Here is an 18,988-nt window from a genome sequence, read left to right as displayed (position 1 = left end):
GACCTCCACCCACCTCAGCCTCCCAAAGTACTAGGATTACAGGCATGAGCCACCACACCCAGCCAAATATTTTTATTATACCATGCATATTGTAGAATATATGCTCTTGGTACTATGAGGAATATAAAATGGTCTCAGTATTGTATGTGCAGTGTCTTGCTGAGATTACATCTTAATAAAAACTGTTGAACTGTTCATTAAATTTTCATTAAAGTTCTGTCTAGATGGCCAGGCACTGTGGCTCATACTTGTAATCCCAGTGCTTTGGGAGGCCAAGGCGGGAGGGCCCGAGGCCAGGAGTTCAAGACCAGCCTAGGCAACATGACAAGACCCCCATCTCTACAAAAAATAAAGCTAAGAAGTTCTGAATAGGAATGAAAGGGTGGTAGGTGCTAGGAGTTTGCTGCTTCTTGAACCATAGCACTTTGCTAAGTTTTTTAAAAAAAAAACAACAACAAACCTATGTATAGGTAAATGCTCACGTACTACAAATTTAGCCAATGATTTCAAGGGCTTCATGGACCTCAGAAGCCCCTGGTGAAAAATACCTGCTGACAATAGAGGGAAGAGAGAAGGAGTTTTATTAACCCTATCGTCCTAACATGCCCTAGCTATTTTATGCTTAGATTTCCTCTTTGGACATTTTAATGACAGCATAAAATGTAAGTCAGTTTTTTCGGATAGCATTGGTATAATTGGTATAATGTTTTGTTTTTATCTTTTGCAATGCATGAAAAGAATATATTTCATATATTGGTTTAAGTTGTCCTTAAGGAAACATTATTTTTATTTTATAGATTGGGGAAAGTGAAGTGTAAAAAGTCATTGTTTTGAAAAAGAAAGACATTGATAATTGCCAGTATTAGTGTTGCAAAAAGTAAAAATGAGCACAGTTTTATTTCCTTTTGTTTGTTCATTTTTGTTTGTGATAGTGTATGTTAATCACTCAGACTCCTTTTATGTCTCCAAAGGACACTCTGATTGTGTGGTCTGAAGCAGAAAATTATGACTTGGCCCTTAGCTTTCAAGAAAAAGCTGGATGTGATGAAATTTGGGAGAAAATATGTCAGGTAATATTTTAAATAAAAAAATCAACATGCTTTCTTTAAGTGTTTAGTTTTTTGCCATGCTTTCAACTAATGCCCAAGAGTTTAAATAAATTTCAAATTGATCTTTTAAATTCACTGCTGTCTTTGAACTTGATTTAAAGGAAGGTATAATTTATTGACACTAAACTCCCTAGCTCATACCTTTGCTGAACTCTAGTGTTTTATATCCACCTGCCTTTTGAAACTTTCTCCTTTCGTGTTCACTAGCATCTCAAATTTAGTACTCCAAAACCAAACATAATCTTCTCACATACATCTGTCCCATCTCCTCCTAAGTGCCATCCAGTTGCTGAAATCAGAAACTTGTGGATCATGTTTATCCTTCCATCATTGCTTTTATCCATTCAGTCCCTCGATAATAAATCTAGATCCATTGGCTTATCTTCATTTTTACTTTTGTATTTTTCCAAGCCACCATCATTTCTTGCCTGGTTTATTGGTTTTATCTTGACTGATCTTCCTAAATCAACATTTTAGCTAGAGTGATTAGGTGATCTTTTTAAAAATGCAAGTCTGATTACATCACTCTTTGTTCATAACTTCTTGTGGCTCTTGAAAGAAAACCCACCCGTGTACTTGTCGTGAGCAGTATGGCTGTTGACTGACTGTTCAGCCTTATGGTGCCTCTAGGCTCGAATGTTCTTAATTTATTCTGGACTTTCCCTAGTGACATAATCACAATCTTTTGTGAATTTGCATTTGTATGTGCTCTAGTAGCTAATGCTGTTGGCTCTTGTTATACACTTCTTAGGCCATTTCTTTGTAGAGAAGGTTTTTCCATCTCCATGTTTACTTTATCTAGAGAATAATCTTCACCAGATTCCTTAATTCCTTTGAATGTGGCCCTCAAACCAGCAGCACAAGCATGACCTGGGAACTGATAGAAATGCAAATTCTGAGACTAGCACCCCTCCCACCGACCCCGGACCTACTGGATCAAAAACTACAAGTAGGGTCCAATAATTGTTTTTTAAAATCCTTTCTTAGGAATTCTGTTTTCACAAGCCCTATAGGCCAGACTTTTCTCTGTAAAAAAACAAGATGGTAAATATTTAAGGCTTTGCAGGCCATGTAGTCTCTGTCACAGCTAGCTCAACTCTGCTATTCTGTTCGGAAGTAGTCATAGACAGCACATAAATGAATGGAGGGGCTGTCTTCTAGTAAAACTTTTATTTACAAAAACAGGTGGCAGACCAAATCTGGCTGCAGTTTGTCGCCGCCTGCTTTTGGTGATTCTGATGCACCCTAAAGTTTGACAGCCATAGCATTTATAGAAGATATAGTGTCCTTAGCACCGTTTTTCCTTAACTTAATGGAATTTATTTGAAGTATATATTCTACTTAGCTGTGCTTTTCATAAATTAACCTGTCTGTTAAGCTGTCCCTTTCCTTCTCTGAAACATAAAAGGACTAACATTTATATCTGAATACCATCCATCTTTTTAGTTTTTCTTTGCTTTCTGTCCAACAATTATATTTATAGCATATTTCTCTAGATTTTGTCTTGTAGAGTTATCCCAAAGAGAGAGAGGTGACATCAATGAGTTCAGGCTATGTTAATACCATCTGTTATTCAGACAAATCTTTTTCTCCTCTCTTTCATCTTTCTGAATCAAACAGTTCCACTCTGGATACAGTCTTCCTTTATGCCACTGTGTAACTCAAACCTGAACTCACTCTGTCATTGTCATGCCTGGCTCTCCTTTAATATTGTCGGATCTTTACCTTTGTTTGGTCTTTAATGTCATAAAGTTTTCCATCATCTTAATAATTTTATCACTAGCTGCTTTAATATTCTTTTCTAATATTCCCTTTCAACTTTCACATAGTTTATGTTCAAGGTGTCATTTCTCAGTCACTCTTTTTATGGGTTCTGTCTGAACTTCTCAATCATTTTCTAGATCCAAGAAAGTCGTTACATTTTGCTCTCTGAGATATTAAATGTTTTTCTGTTTCTTGAACCATGTTCACCAATTTGCTCAACTCAAAAAGATGGCATTCTTAATATAATAAGGGCACTCCTCTCTTTTCATTTGGTTTGCTAATCAAAATCTAACATTTTTCTGTGGGTAAAGTCATAGTTTGGGTGTTAGGAACTTAAAACTATAATGAGAGCTTACATAATTAACAAATTCAGAGCCAGTGTGAGACCATGCAGGTACAAGCCATGAATGTGACTTGCCTCCTTTCAGTGCTGCTGTCCACTTGGTTGAGGTCAAGACCATATCACCTTGCAACACTTTACAAGAAGAGTATTCCAGGTCATCATCTTTTCTAGTATCTATCAGTGCATCTGTTCATTACGCTAAGCAATTTAAGCTTCTTGGCTTTTTCATATAAGGTCTAATTTTTTTCATCCCTTTACCATTCTACTTGGCCTTCTACTTGCTTTAGTGGTCACTGTCCTAAATTCTAGGGCCAAGATAACAAAATTTGTTTCATTTCAAAGTTTATCATTGACCTTTTGTTACCAAAAAAAATGCCTTACTTTAAAATGTAGTCAATGTAAGTTACCTTTTTATAATGAGAGCCCCTCCAGTGGCATAAAATTGGGTTTTATGACAGATTTTCAGGCTCCTAGAGGGATCATGAAGGCTACAGGTTAGGGTGTGTAGAAAGGAAAATATTTTCGTGGTTGGTTACTTAACCTTCAGCAGACCTTTTCTGGGGATAACTCTACTACATACAGGTTGTATTTACTTTATATGTGGCTTCATTTTTATGTAGGTACACTTGTATTCTGCCTAGTGTTTTTTAAATCCTGTTTTTGGGCTGTCAGTTATAGCAAATCAGTGACTCACTTTGGTCCAAAGCCAGTTTGTTCACGCTCTTTGGCCCTTGGTTTCTACAATCAATTGATGTTAAATATTTTCCTTTTTGCTTATAATTATATATATTTTCTGTGATCATAACATTATGATATTTGGTGTTTATTTGATCTTCACCTCAGAGTTAAATATTGAAGAGTTTGGTGGTGGCAGCTATCCTTTAGCACAGTCCTAGGACTGTTTCTGAGACTTGCCTTGGTCTGCTGGAAAAGAGGGCCAGGGATATGAGATGTTAGTGGCTGTTTTAGCATCAGGCTTCTATGTTGTGGGTCTGCAGAGGGCTGTTTCGTAACAGTCTCACTTAGTTTAGCCTGTCCTAGAAAGTTGTTCTTGCCAGCAGACCTCATACTTTATAAGGAAGCTCATTCTGTTTTTGAACTTTGACTAACTTCCTTAAAATTGAAAGTATACGTTATTTGGAGAAATGTAATGTAGAAAAGTAGGCAGTTTTGTCTTGAAAATCATCATATAGGTTTCTTACAACATTTCTAGTATGCATCTTAGAGTAGCATTTAGGTTTGCTGGTCAGCTGTTATATATTTTGTCAGCAATTAAATTTTTTTTCATAGGTTCAAGGAAAGGACCCTTCCGTGGACATCACTCAGGACCTTGTGGATGAATCTGAAGAGGAGCGTTTTGATGATATGTCATCACCAGGCTTAGAATTGCCATCTTGTGAATTAAGTCGCCTTGAAGAAGTTGCAGAACTTGTGGCATCATCTTTACCTTCACCTCTTCGTCGTGAAAAACTTGCACTGGCACTAGAAAATGAGGGTTATATTAAAAAGCTCCTGGAGCTTTTTCATGTGTGTGAAGATTTGGAAAATATTGAAGGACTGCACCACTTGTATGAAATTATCAAAGGCATCTTTCTCTTGAACCGAACTGCTCTTTTTGAAGTTATGTTCTCTGAAGAATGTATAATGGACGTCATTGGATGTTTAGAATATGATCCTGCTTTATCACAACCACGAAAACACAGGGAATTTCTAACAAAAACAGCCAAGTTTAAAGAAGTGATTCCCATATCAGATCCTGAGCTGAAACAAAAAATTCATCAGACATACAGAGTTCAGTATATACAAGATATGGTTCTACCAACTCCTTCGGTCTTTGAAGAAAACATGTTATCAACACTTCACTCTTTTATCTTTTTCAATAAGGTAGAGATTGTTGGCATGTTGCAGGTGAGTTAGATCATTCCTTTTTTCATACTTCAAGAGATGCAGCAAAAACAATTTGCTCCTTTTAAATACATACATTGAGTTTTAATTTTGTTAATGTATAAAGTTAAGTATTGTGAGATATTTTAAGAGATTATAATATACAATCATAATACGAGACCAGAAAGTTACTCTATCTGGGGTAGGAGACGTAAGTGTGACAAATGTAGTTTGAAGAAATGGTATGAGGGGATGATTTTTTGGATACAGGGTCTTGCTCTGTCACCCAGGCTTTTGGGCAATAATGCAGTCTCAGCAACTGCAACCTCCACCTCCGCTTCCCTGGCTGAAACAATCCTCCCACCTCAGCCTCCTGAGTAGCTGGGACCACAGGTGTGCACCCCCCCCCCCCCCCCCAGGCAATTTTTGTATTTTTTGTAGAGATGGAGTTTGTCGTACTGCCCAGGCTGGCCTCAAACTTCTGAGCTCAAGCAATCTGCCTGCCCTGGCCTCCCAAAATGCTGGGATTACATACAGGTGTAAGCCACTGGGCCCAGCCTGATTTTTTTTTTAAGTTGGGGTCTTGCTCTGTTGCCCAGGCAGGAGTGCAGTGGCACAGGCATAGCTTATTGCAACCTTGAACTCCTGGGCTTGAGCCATCCTCCCACCTCAGCCTTCCAATTAGCTAAGACTACAGATGCATGCCACCATATGCACCTTTTAAAAATTTTTTTGTAAAGAATGGATCTCACTTTGTTGCCCAGGCTGGTCTCAAACCCCTGGCTTCAAGCAATTCTCCCACCTTAGCCTCGCAAAGTGTTGGGATTACAGTTGTGAGCCACCATACTTAACTGTAGGAGGATAATATTAATGAAATGGTTGAATGCTGAACGTTGGGGTTATTACTGTATGAATTATGCATAGAAAAGAACAGATTGGAAGAGGAAAGAGTGAAGCACAAAGCCAAGAGAAATGTCACTAAATACAGAATATAAATTCTAATGAGAATTGTGGGCCAGGCGCTGTGGCCTGTCTCTACCTAAAAAAATAAAATTTAAAACGAATTTGTAAAATTCCCAGATAATGATACAGTAAAAGTCCAGTTTCAGGGTCTAGGGAATGTAGCAGAGGAGGCAAATTATAACTGCATGTATCCCTACCAAAAGCCACGTTTTGCTAAGGGGTGTGCCTGTGGATGAGTTAAACCCATGTGAATTTGAGTTTCAGCTCCGTCTGTCACTTAATAACTCTCAGTAGCTATGTGAGTTGGGCAGCCTTAACTTCTTAAAGCTTCAGTTTCCCCATCTGAAGGATGGTGACATTAATGCCTACCCTGTAAAGTTGTCTGAAAATTAACCGAGGTCAGGCATGTAAAGAATGTTTAATATGATGTAATATTCATGGGAATTTTTTAAGTATCTACTGATAATTGCTTATTAAAATGTAGATTTTTTTTCTTATAGTATGCCCAATCTCTCTGATCTGGTGTTTTAGGGTGTTTGCGTCACAATCCCCTAGGGTGTAGTATCATGAATTCTGCACAAAACAGAGTCAAAGTCTCTGAGAGCTAGACAATAATTTGCGTTTGTAACACCCTCAAAGTTAGAAAAGCTCTTACTGTGTCATCCCAGTGTGTGAATTGGTCTATTCTAACTGAAATAGAAGTTTACATAGGCTGGGCCTAGTGGCTTATACCTGTAATCCCACCACTTTGGGAAGCCAAGGCAGGAGGATTGATTGAACCCAGAAGTTGAAGACTAGCCTGGGGCTGGATGCGGTAGCTCACGCCTTAATCCCAGCACTTTGGGAGGCCAAGGTGGGTGGATCACCTGAGGTCAAGAATTCAAGACCAGCCTGGCCAACATAGCAAAACCCCATCTCTACTAAAAATACAACAATTAGCTAGACGTGATGGTGGGCACCTGTAATCCCAGACTCGGGAGGCTGAGGCAGGAGAATCATTTGAATCTGGGAGGCGGAGGTTGCAGTGAGCTGAGATCGTGCCATTGCACTCTAGCCTGGGCAACAGGAGTGAAATTCCATCTCAAAAAAGATTTTTTTTTTTTTTTTTTTTTAATTAGCCAGATATGGTGATGCATACCTATAATTCCAGCCATGTGGGAGGCTGAGTTGGGAGAATCGCTTGAGCCCAGGAGTTCGAGTCTGCAGTGAGCAATGATCATGCCACCGCACTCAAGCCTGGGCAACAGAGTGAGACCCTATCTCAACAACAAAAAAATAAGTTTGTGTAGTACAAAGAAAGAATTGTTACTTGCACCCGTACACACACACACACACACACGTTGTTTTTTATTCTTTGATGCCTATGATATTGTAAGAATAATAGATCTTTGGAAGACTGAGGTGGGTGGATCACTTGAGGTTGGGAGTTCAAGACCAGCCTCGTCTCGAGGCAAAACCTCGTCTCTACTAAAAATACAAAAATTAGCCAGGCGTGGTGGCAGACACCTTTAATCCCAGCTGCTCAGGAGAATGAGGCAGGAGAATCGCTTGAATCCAGGATGCAGAGGCACATGCCTGTAATCCCAGTTACTCCAGAGGCTGAGACAGGAGAATCATTTGCACCTGGGAGGCAGAGTTTGCATTGAGCCAAGGTCGCACCACTGCAGATAAGTGTAATATGACTTGGAAGATCTTTTAAGACTACCTCAGATGTATAAGTAAAATTTATTTGAAACCTGAATTTGTTAAGTATAGAAAGGAAGACAATAAATGTAGTAAGAGCTGCTTGGTAGCACACATTACACATAAAGCAGTATGTTTAATCATGTCTGTTACTGTTTAGAAAATTTTGTATTTCTAAAGTATTAGCCAGTGATAGGCAAAAAAGGAAAATTATGAACTAAAATACTGAGTTCTCCTGATCCTTTTCTTTAGCTCTGTATGGTTCTGTTTTTGTTATGTGGGGATTTGTCAGTTCTGTGTTTTCTTGGTCTTCATACCTGTAAAATGCCAGTTTTATTCATTAAGTATGAATAATTTCAAGTTGTTAAATCTTTGCTTCCCTGCAATATGCTGTGTAAAATACTGGCTGCCAATACGTCTGTTTCTCTTAATGCTGGACACTTCAAAGTGCTGCTGTGAAGGCTGTAGCATTTTACAAATGTTTTGGCAAGAAATGATTGAGGTACAGTTTAATGCAGGTTCCTGCCCACTTTGTATAGCCCCATGCACACAAAATAAATATCACACCCTCTTAACATTGACTGCTTCCTTTGTAGTACCATAAACATTCTTATTTTCTCTATTTCTGTACCCCAACTGCAGCAGTTCAGAGAATGTCTTTTTTAACCATTTGATACCCATTTGGTAGAATATAGTGTTTTGGGGATGTGTCTTGAAATTGGATGCCATTTGGGTAACAAATATGGTCAAGATCATATTAATGAGGTATAACCTATTTGTTCATTTTAGAAAAAGTAAAGGTGGGAATAACCAAACTAACTTAGTGCCACAGAAGATTTTTCTGGAGCACTCACAACAGTGAATGTGGAGCTAGTAATCTAGTTGGGAGCTTGTATACACATCCATGTGTATATGTATTTAGAGTGAAGCATGTCTAGGGCTGGAGTGGTATTGAATCTACTTCCACTAGCTGAGGTAGTATGTAATTAAAATCTTGGTCGAGCATGGTGGTTCATGTCTGTAATCCCAGCACTTCAGGAGGCCCAGGCCAGTGGATTGCTTGAGGCCAGGAGTTCAAGACCAGACTGGCCAACATGACAAAACCCCATCTCTGCTACAAATACAAAAATTAGCTGGGCGTAGTGGTGTGTGCCTGTAGTCCCAGCTGCTAAGGAGACTGAGACAGGAGAATTGCTTAAACCTGGGAGGCAGAGGTTGCAGTGAGCCGAGATGGCACCACTGTGCTCTACCTGGGTGACGGAGCAAGACTCTGTCTCAAAAAGCAAAACAAAACAAAAGCCAAGATCTTGATGAAAAAATAGCGATGAGAAACATTGACCGGGCAATCATGAAGGCTCTGCCACCTTAATTGGGCTTGGGTAAATTTTAAAATCCAAGTCTGAATTATAAAATGAGGAAGTAAAACAAAAAGTTCTAAATTTTGCTTTTTAAATAATTGAGTCATTCTCTGTATCTTTAAAACACTAAAGTAGCTTTGTCTTCATTTTCATTCTCATTTGAGAGGTTGTAGAACCTACCTTTTAAAAGTTAAGGTTATAAAACCTATGGAAGTGAGGGGTCAGCAAGTGTTGATCCTGCTATTTTTGTAAGTAATATTTTATTGAAATACAGCCATATCCATTCATTTCCAGTTGTCTGTGACTACTTTCATACTACTGGAGCAGGGTTGAGTACTCGTAGTAGAGATCACATGGGCTGCAAAGCTCAAAATATTTACTACCTGGCCTTTATTATATAGGCTTAGAAAATAGAGCCTTGACAAAATTTTATACTTTAATAGTGTGGTTTGTCCTTCTGTTAAAAAAAAAAAAAAAAGACAGCATTGCCAATACCACCTTTCCTTTTTTTAGTTATTGCTGTTTATATTAAAGCATCCTGAAATTATATTTTAGGACAATCTTAGCATTAACATAATTGCATTTGTCCTTTGTTTCACAGGAAGATGAAAAATTTCTGACAGATTTGTTTGCACAACTAACAGATGAAGCAACAGATGAGGAAAAAAGACAGGAATTGGTAAGAAATTAGATACTATGAAAAGCATAAAAATAAAACAACTGGCCGGGCTTGGTGGCTCATGCCTGTAATCCCAGCACTTTGGGAAGCTGAGGTGGGTGGATCACAAGGTCAGGAGTTTGAGACCAGCCTGGCGAGCGTGGTGAAACCCCGTCTCTACTAAAAAGTACAAAAATTAGCCAAGCATGGTGGCGGGCACCTGTAATCCTAGCTACTCAGAAGGCTGAGGCAGGAGAATCGCTTGAACTCGGGAGGTGGAGGTTGCAGTGAGCCAAGATCGTGCCATTGCACTCCAGCGTCGGTGACAAGAGCAAGATTCCGTCTCAATAAATAAATAAATAAGTAAAACTTTTTATATCGCTTATCCTTTTTTCTAATTTCAGGTTAACTTTTTAAAAGAATTTTGTGCGTTTTCCCAAACGCTACAGCCTCAAAACAGAGATGCTTTTTTCAAGACTTTGTCAAACATGGGCATATTACCAGCTTTAGAAGTCATCCTTGTAAGTTTTGTGTCTCCTCATTTTAAATTACCATTTTTAATGCCAAAATTAATATTTTTAATGCTACATGCTAATATTCTATTATAGCCAATATTTAATATTAGCTGTGTAGTTCATTAAGTTAAAGAAGCTGTAAAATTCCAATACTAGACAGTTTTCACACAGTAGTGAAAGAATGCAGTTAAAGGAATTTTCTATAATTTAATGATAATTTGTCAGCTTTGCAGCTTATTAGCTGAAATGTTAAAATAGGCAAACAAATAAATGATTTAGAAAGTATAATTTTATCCATACAATAAGAGTTTTATATGCAGAAGAATTTCTTTGACCTTTCTTTTACATTGCAGTTTTTTCATGTTTTGTTAGGTTTGGATATTTACGTAGCTATAGGTTCCATATTTTTATAATTACAAGAAAATAAATGTTTTGTGTCTGCAGGGCATGGATGACACACAGGTGCGAAGTGCTGCCACTGATATATTCTCATACTTGGTTGAATATAATCCGTCCATGGTGCGAGAGTTTGTCATGCAGGAGGCACAGCAGAATGATGATGTAAGTAAGAAGTTAACAGAGCAAAAAATAACCAGCAAGGTAAATATTATTTGTACTAATAGTAAGTATTTATACGTAGGAAGCTATAACTGTGTTTATTATTCACTTTTAAGATTTAATTGTTGCTGTTTGGGAAAAGTGTAGCCAAAATATCAGATGGCTTATTGTTCCCCTAAATTGGTTCCTGTCTCAGTTTATCACTTTGTCCTACAGCAATTATTTATGTTCATTTAAATTGCCTTTTAAAATGTTCATGTCAGGTTTTTTTGTTTGTTTGTTTTGTTTTGTTTTGTTTTTAATTCTGAAGTCAACTTGCTATGTTGTCTTTTTTAAATCATTTAGTCAATCAATTCTTGTATCTGGGGAATTATGAGTAAGTTACCTAGGAAAACATTGACTTTAGGGTAGATTCTCAAAATCGTCAAGAATGAAGAAATGCAGCACAGTCCCTTAAAATATGAAGGGTGCTGTTTCTTTACTGCCTAGCCATAGAGAACAAGCTGTTATGTTGTTCACAAACACTCACACGTTAGCATCTGAGATATACCAGATTTTAAAGCAATAGAGAATATATCCTGGCAATGTGAAGGGTGCGCCTGGATCACATAGTGCATGACATGTGAGAGCACTAAATATGTGTGCTCTCCTTTATTTTAAAATAATCGAACCAATGATTCTGATTTTTTCCTTCTTCCCCTATAACAATTTGGAAGCAACTTTTTACGTAAGAATGAGTAAGAAAGACCTGCTCTCAGGTCCTTCTTAAGGGAGGAGGGGAATAAAGATCCCCTAAGGAAAAAAAAAATCTGTTTAGAATTCCAGCCTGTGGTATTTTTACGAAATAAGAAAATAGACTGTCTTACTTTTTGAAAAGATCCTATTTAATGTATTGTGATGTCAAAAGGAAATGGAATGCCATGTAACTGCTATGTTGAAGTTTTTATTTTTAAGGTATAGTGCAGGATAGGTGCAAAAAAGCACCAGTTTGAACTGTTGTGTCATGTTTTTCTTTCATAAAATATTAACATCAGCCTCAGCAACATAGCAAGACCCTCCTTTAGTACAAAAATAATTTTTAAAACTTAGGTATGGTGGCATGCACCTATAGTCCCAGATACTCAGGAGGATGAGAAGGAAGGGTCTCTTAAGACCAGGAGTTGACTCTGCAGTGAGCTATGATTGCTCCACTGCACTCCAGTCTGGGTGACGAAGCCAGACCCCATCTCAAAAAAAAAAAATTCTTTGAGAACCAAAGTATCTGTATTATTGAAAATAAAGGCTATTGTTGGTCCCATTAACCCATGAGCTGAACATATGAACATGTATTGATATACCTCAAAATACACACAGTAGGACTCTTTTTTTTTTTTTTTTCCTGTTTTGCAACAGAATAACATTTCAATCACTAGGACTCTTGATTCCCACTCTTCTTGATCATCATTTCCATCTACTGTCTGCATTTTCTCTATCCCTTGTCCATCCTGCCTTTGCATACACATAGGCAAGAGCAGGGATTTTCTCACTGAATCCCTCTCAATCTTATTTACTACTTAGGTGAGGAATACCAGTCATAATAGGACCTCAGGAAAACCTGCCATCTATTTTCTTTGATATTTAGAACGTGTATAATCCATTTGTTCTCTGCACTCTCTAAATACCATAGTCTCATTTTCTCCAATTTCAGACGTTCAGATAATTTTTTCCTAAATTTATTTTAAAAGGAAATTTTATATCACTTTTTCAAATGGAGAACATACATCATTGGCCATAAATAGAAGGACTCTATAATAATAAAAGCAATAGACGGGGCACGGTGGCTCACGCCTGTAATCCCAGCACTTTGGGAGGCTGAGGCAGGCGGATCACCTGAGGTAGGGAGTTCAAGACTAGCCTGATGATCATTGAGAAACCCTGTCTCTACTAGAAATACAAAATTAGCCGGGCATGGTGGTACATGCCTGTAATCCCAGCTACTAGGGAGGCTGAGGCAGGAGAATCGCTTGAACCCGGGAGGTGGAGGTTGTAGTGAGCCGAGATCGTGCCATTGCACTCCAGCCTGGGCAACAAGAGGCAAACTCCATCTCAAAAAAATAAAATTAAATTAAAATAAAAGCAATGAAAGTAAAATGATGTTCTAAATCCTACCTAAATATTCTTACACTTAAAGCTATGGTCATAAAACCCACTGGCTTTCTTCAAAAGGTAGATTACATTATTAGAAAGTTGTAAAGATATATTATCACCAAACTAAAACTTTGCTTTTGCTTTATTCAGAGGAATTTAAAAATAATAGACAAGAAATTTCTATTTAGGGCTATGTCCCTGTACCACACTTTGGGGAATGAAACACTGTCATATGTCCTGTCAGATAACTGAGTTAAACATTTCACTTTGCAGTTAACAAAACAGCTAGAGCCTAGGTATAATGCTGTGGTATGTGTCTTAGTTTTTGCTTTTTCCGTTCTCTCATAATAAGTGATCCTGAGTATGTCTATTTTTCTCTCCAGGATATTTTGCTCATCAACCTCATTATAGAACATATGATTTGTGATACAGATCCTGAACTTGGAGGAGCAGTCCAACTTATGGGCCTGCTTCGAACTTTAGTTGACCCAGAGAACATGCTAGCCACTGCCAATGTAAGCCATGAGCATTTTCCCTCTTTTTCATAGCTAGTATATTGTGTATTGCTGGTAGGAACCAGTGCGGTTAAAGTTCATGGAATTGTTCTTGATTCCTTAGAAAACAGAAAAGACTGAATTTCTGGGTTTCTTCTACAAGCACTGTATGCATGTTCTCACTGCTCCTTTACTAGCAAATACAACAGAAGACAAACCTAGTAAAGGTAAGATAATTCAGGTTGGTAGTTAAGTTCTCTGTTCTTGGATGCTGAATTCAAAGTTGGTGTTAAGTAAATCTTTTTAGGAGGCAGTTAGTGGGAGGTAGAGGCTGGGAGGACACACCTTTTAAAAAGTAGTAGTCTTTAAAAGTTCAAACCATCAGGGAGAGGTCTTAATAATTGGTTGGTTGGTTGGTTGTTTTTATCAAAAGCAACCTGGAGTATTAATAATGTATTTTGAAAAGAAAGGTTCATGATAAAAATTTCCCTAAAAGGCCTGTAATCCAGCACTTTGGGAGGCCGAGGCGGGCGGATCACGAGGTCAGGAGATCGAGACCATCCTGGCTAACACAGTGAAACCCCGTCTCTACTAAAAAAATACAAAAAAAATTAGCTGGGCATGGTGGCAGGCGCCTGTAGTCCCAGCTACTGGGGAGGCTGAGGCAGGAGAATGGCGTAAACCCAGGAGGCGGAGCTTGCAGTGAGCCGAGATCGCGCCACTGCACTCCATCCAGCCTGGGCGACAGAGTGAGACTCCGACTCGAAAAAAAAAAAAAATTCCCCAAAAGTACTGTAATCAGATAACAGAAACATGTAAAAGAAATAAGATAATTTTTTGTTGAATAATATTTGTATTCAGTTTGCATCTACACTGGTGAAATATAGAGGGCAGTAGCTATGAAAAAATTCATTTTAAATTATTTGTACTCCAGATGTATAGACAGAGCTAGGATTTTTGCACGATATTAAGCTACTTTTATTTATATTGAAGATATGTTAAGGTTTGTTATTTTTGCATTGTATTCATTAGAGCTTTAGCGTGCGTGTGTGTGTGTTTAATTTAGGAGGTAGTTTTAGGTCTACATTCAGAAATTGCTTATTTAAGCTTTAGGAGTAAATATATTATTTTGTTATTGGAATTTTTTTTTTTTTTTTTTTTTTTTTTGGAGACAGAATCTTGCTCTGTTGCCCAGGCCGGAGTGTGGTGGCGGGATCTCAGCTCACTGCAACCTCTGCCTCCCAGGTTCAAGCAATTCTCCTGCCCCAGCCTTCTGAGTAGCTGGGATTACAGGCGCCTGCCACCACGCCTGGCTAATTTTTATATTTTTAGTAGAGGTGGGGTTTTCAACACGTTGGCCAGGCTGGTCTCAAACTCCTGGCCTCAAGTGATCTGCCCACCTTGGCCTCCCAAAGTGCTGGGATTATAGGTGTGAGCCACCACGCCCAGCCTTGAATTCTTAATATAGCATAATTATAGCACTCACATAAAATACAAGTTAAATTTACTTTTTGTGTAACTCCAGAATCAAGTCCATGAAATGTGAATGTCCATTTTTCTTACCTGCTTTATTCATATTAGGTAAAGCTTGAGGCTTCTTTCCAAACCACATGTTCTATTCCTCCAACCTTTATTAAGATGAGAACTCATTGTGATTTTGTGAAGGACTGTGTTATAATCTAAATGTGGGGGAATGAACAAAAGCCTTTCAGAGGCTTGCTGCCTAGTGAGGAGTAAAGATAAGTCAATGATTATAATTCAGTATAGACTCGTTACAAGTAGTAAAGGAGGCACAAAACACACTGGAATCAAGGGAACAGGGAGAGAGAGTAATTGCACCAAAGATGACACGGTGTCTGGCAGAACCTCATATGCTGTATCTGTTGGAGAACATGCTAAGATACCTGGTAGAGGGTCCTTGAATTTTGGAATAAGGCAGATACTCTAGATTTGTATCCTAACTCTGCCTTACTAACTTTTCCAACTTGGGTCTAGTTAGTTAATAGGCTCATAATGTGAAACAGTTTCCTATAGGGTTGTTAAAATTAAATAAAAAAAAGTAAAGCACCATTCCTGGCACATGTTAGGCATTCAGTAAATGCTAATTTCCTCCTCCCTAAAGTTAACATATTTAGGTTAATAGAAGAGATTTTACTTGATTAGAATTTGAGTTCTTACATTTTAGAAGGGAAAACGTTAGTCATTAAATATAATTAGTTGTGTTTTGTTTCTTTTAGATGATTTTCAGACTGCCCAACTATTGGCACTTGTATTGGAATTGTTAACATTTTGTGTGGAGCACCATACCTACCACATAAAGAACTACATTATTAATAAGGATATCCTCCGGAGAGTGCTAGTTCTTATGGCCTCCAAGCATGCTTTCTTGGCATTATGTAAGTGTTAGAATTATTTCTCATCTTTGTCTATTGGCATGTTGGCATTTTTTACATCTTATTGCCCAAATGAAAAGACCACTGATTACAGATCAGGAGATCTAGGTCATAATACTAGCTCTGTCACTGATTATGCAGGTTTGCCATGTTGAGCAGGTGTTTTTCTTGACTCTCTTCTTAATATACAGTAAGGGAGTAGAATGTATCTACAGTGTTATATTCCATTACTAAAACAGCACTTTGCTCATTTTACCTTGGATATTTTATAGCAGGGGTGACAGACTACAGCTGAGGCCAGATCCGGCCCACGGCCTGTGATTGTACAGCCTACAAGCTGAAATTTTTAAAAGGTGGCCTGAGAAGAGAGAAATGAATATGGTACAGAGACCATATGTGGCCCACAAAGCGTAAAATATGTACTAGGTGGACCTTTATGAAAATGTTTATAGACTCTTTTAGAGCAATATAGTCTAATAACAAGATTGTTCTTAGACATAAGTTTTTCAAAATGACTTTCACAGTGTTCTTAAGACCCTAGTTTGTTAGAGAAAACCATGTTTCTGAATTGAAAATAGGTTAATCCAGAATGTTCTTTATCAAGCAGCAGCCAGACATCTCAGGTAATGAGTTGCCATATGTAAGTGGTCCTTACTGGTAAGTTGTTAGACCAAATTTAGGGGCACCCTAGAGGTTCTGTAAGAGATTTCTGGTGGTAATTTAATTTTTGCCCTTTGGTTTTTAAAGGTAAGTTTGAGTGTTTTTTGTTGTTGTTGTTGTTGTTGTTGTTTGAAGCAGTCATAGTCATGCACTAATTAGAGACCTGAATATATATATCCGTTTTTGCTAATCTTCTTTACTTCATTTCTAATTGTTTTGCTTGATGTTTAAAAAATCCTTAAATCATGTAATTACATATTATTAAAATAATTATAAATTAAAATTTTATTTAAAATTTATAAATAAATAAATAAATGGCCAGGCGCAGTGGCTCATGTCTATAATCCCAGCACTTTGGGAGGATGAGGCTGGCAGATCACCTGAGGTCAGGAGTTCTAGGCCAGCCTGGGTAACATGGTGAAACCCTGTCTCTACTAAAAATAGAAAGCTGGGTGTGGTGGTGCACGCCTGTAGTCCCAACTACTCGGGAGGCTGAGGCAGGAGGATCGCTTGAACCTGGGAGGCAGATATCGCGGTGAGCTGAAATTGCACCATTGCACTCTAGTCTGGGCAACAGAGAGACACTGTCTCCCCACCCAAGAAAAATAATAAATTTTATATTTTATAAAAGCAATATTGCTTTCTTTTAAAATTCATTAAACTTCCTATCAGGGCAACATTATATTCATTTTTCTCATATACTATCACAGAAAAAGTGAGAACACTGAGGCCAAGTTTAGAGGGGGAGTTTATAGCTCTTTGACTTGTTCTTTTATGTTGACAATAGAGTTTTGTTCAAGTGTGGAAAAGGGATTTGAGAGCAGAATGGAAAAACTGAATAAATGAATAAATTTAGTTTTATTTTACCAAACATATTAAACACAACTATATTTCATTGATTCAAAAAAGTACACTTTTACACATTATCTCTGAAATCAAGATGAGTCTTAAAATTAACCCATTTATGCCTAGTGTTCCATTATTTGAACGCTAAGCTTGTGGGAGTTATTTATATCCTGCTCAAGGTCATCACCAAGGTCTGATTTTTTTTTTTTACAGAAAAAAATTTGCAACCTCTAGCATGAATGGGTTAATGGCATGTCACTATAATTGGTAGCTTAGTCAGTGGCATCTTAGATTTGATTACTATCTTATATCTGGTGTACGAGGAAAATGAAGATGGTTATGACCTGGACTTGGCCATCAACAGAATCAGTTCATTAGGAGGAGGGAGTCATGTGAAAATCAAAATACAACAGTAATAAGCACTATATTGAGGTGTGTTTGGATGCATAGTGGAAATAATTCATTATAATTTAATGAGGCAGATGAAAAATTTCACACAATTGGTAACTTGAGTTGCGTCTTGGTCATGGGAGAGTATTGCATTCTTGGTTGAATACACAGTTAACATGTTAATTGGGTAAAAAAAAAAAGTGGCATGTGGACAAAGTATACTTCGTCTTTTTTTTCTTTTTTCCCTTTTTTTTTTTTTTTTTGAGATGGAGTCTCACTCTGTCGCCTTGCCTGGAGTGCAGTGACACGATCTCGGCTCACTGCACCTCCATCTCCTGGGTTCAAGCGATTCTCGTGCCTCAGCCTCCTGAGTAGCTGGGATTACAGGAGCGCACCACCACACCCAGCTAATTTTTGTATTTTAGTAGAGATGGGGTTTCACCATGTTGGTCAGGCTGGTCTCAAACTCCTGACCTCGTGATCCACCTGCCTCAGCCTCCCAAAGTGCTGGGATTCAGGCATGAGCCACGGCGCCCAGCCTACTTGGTCATTTTTAAAGAGAGTCAGGACAATGCAGCTGAAAGGAAAGGACTTTTCTTTAGTTCAGTTCGTCATTTCATTATTTTGCTTGCAGTATTGCAAAGAAAATTTCTCATAATCTAATGAGAACTTTGGAGAGAATCTTTTAAGTAAAGGAAGTTTATTGTTGGAAACTAAGTGTGTTAGCAAAATCTTAGTTATGTTTCATTGTTGATATTTTCCAAACTGAGTCAGGTTATCATTAAACCTAACTCTTTGAAAGGACTTCTTGGTGTACCTCTCTTCCCAGGGTTGAGGATATATAAGTATCTTCCTAACAAAGATGCCTGTCATTAGGAACAAGCTTTTTAGAACTGGCTTTGTAGTATGCAATAGGAGTTTTTATCAAAGATATCTAAGAACTAAAATAAATTTGAGGAAATTTAAGCTACTTGTGGTTCTTCTGAAAAAAGTATGTTGAAGTATTAGGTATAGTATTTTTTAAAGGAGGGTTTATTGATATTTAAGTTTAGGTGCACATATATAAATGCAGACAGTAATGAGCAGTTAAATGTAACAGTTTGGGGATTTAGGGAGCTTTTAATTTTTTTATATTTGCTGCTGCTTAATTATTATACTTTGTCATCTTTAAAGACAACTAGTTAAGTATGTAGGTGTGTCTAGCAATCGTTTCTAAACTCGGTCTTTAGAGGCTAGATATCAC

The 18,988-nt window shown here is 37.8% G+C and overlaps 1 protein-coding gene across 5 annotated transcripts in view; it reads left to right on the top strand.

Moving 5' to 3' along the window:
- PPP4R3A (protein phosphatase 4 regulatory subunit 3A) overlaps nt 1–18,988 on the top strand; it is a 53,178-nt gene that overhangs the window by 24,734 nt on the left and 9,456 nt on the right. For 3 of the 5 annotated variants that reach the window (XM_063652017.1, XM_054448691.2, XM_063652016.1), the window contains 8 exons: nt 972–1,070; nt 4,507–5,124; nt 9,706–9,783; nt 10,167–10,283; nt 10,722–10,877; nt 13,346–13,477; nt 13,581–13,683; nt 15,694–15,852. In XM_063652017.1, the coding sequence (XP_063508087.1) occupies nt 972–1,070; nt 4,507–5,124; nt 9,706–9,783; nt 10,167–10,283; nt 10,722–10,877; nt 13,346–13,477; nt 13,581–13,683; nt 15,694–15,852 (1,462 nt within the window). The remainder of the gene's footprint in view (nt 1–971; nt 1,071–4,506; nt 5,125–9,705; nt 9,784–10,166; nt 10,284–10,721; nt 10,878–13,345; nt 13,478–13,580; nt 13,684–15,693; nt 15,853–18,988) is intronic. The other 2 variants (XM_063652018.1, XM_054448692.2) reach the window with 1 other exon arrangement.

This window comes from Pongo pygmaeus, chromosome 15 (assembly GCF_028885625.2).
Source record: "Pongo pygmaeus isolate AG05252 chromosome 15, NHGRI_mPonPyg2-v2.0_pri, whole genome shotgun sequence".
Lineage (NCBI taxonomy): Eukaryota > Metazoa > Chordata > Mammalia > Primates > Hominidae > Pongo > Pongo pygmaeus.
This window is presented reverse-complemented; position numbering and strand designations above follow the sequence as displayed.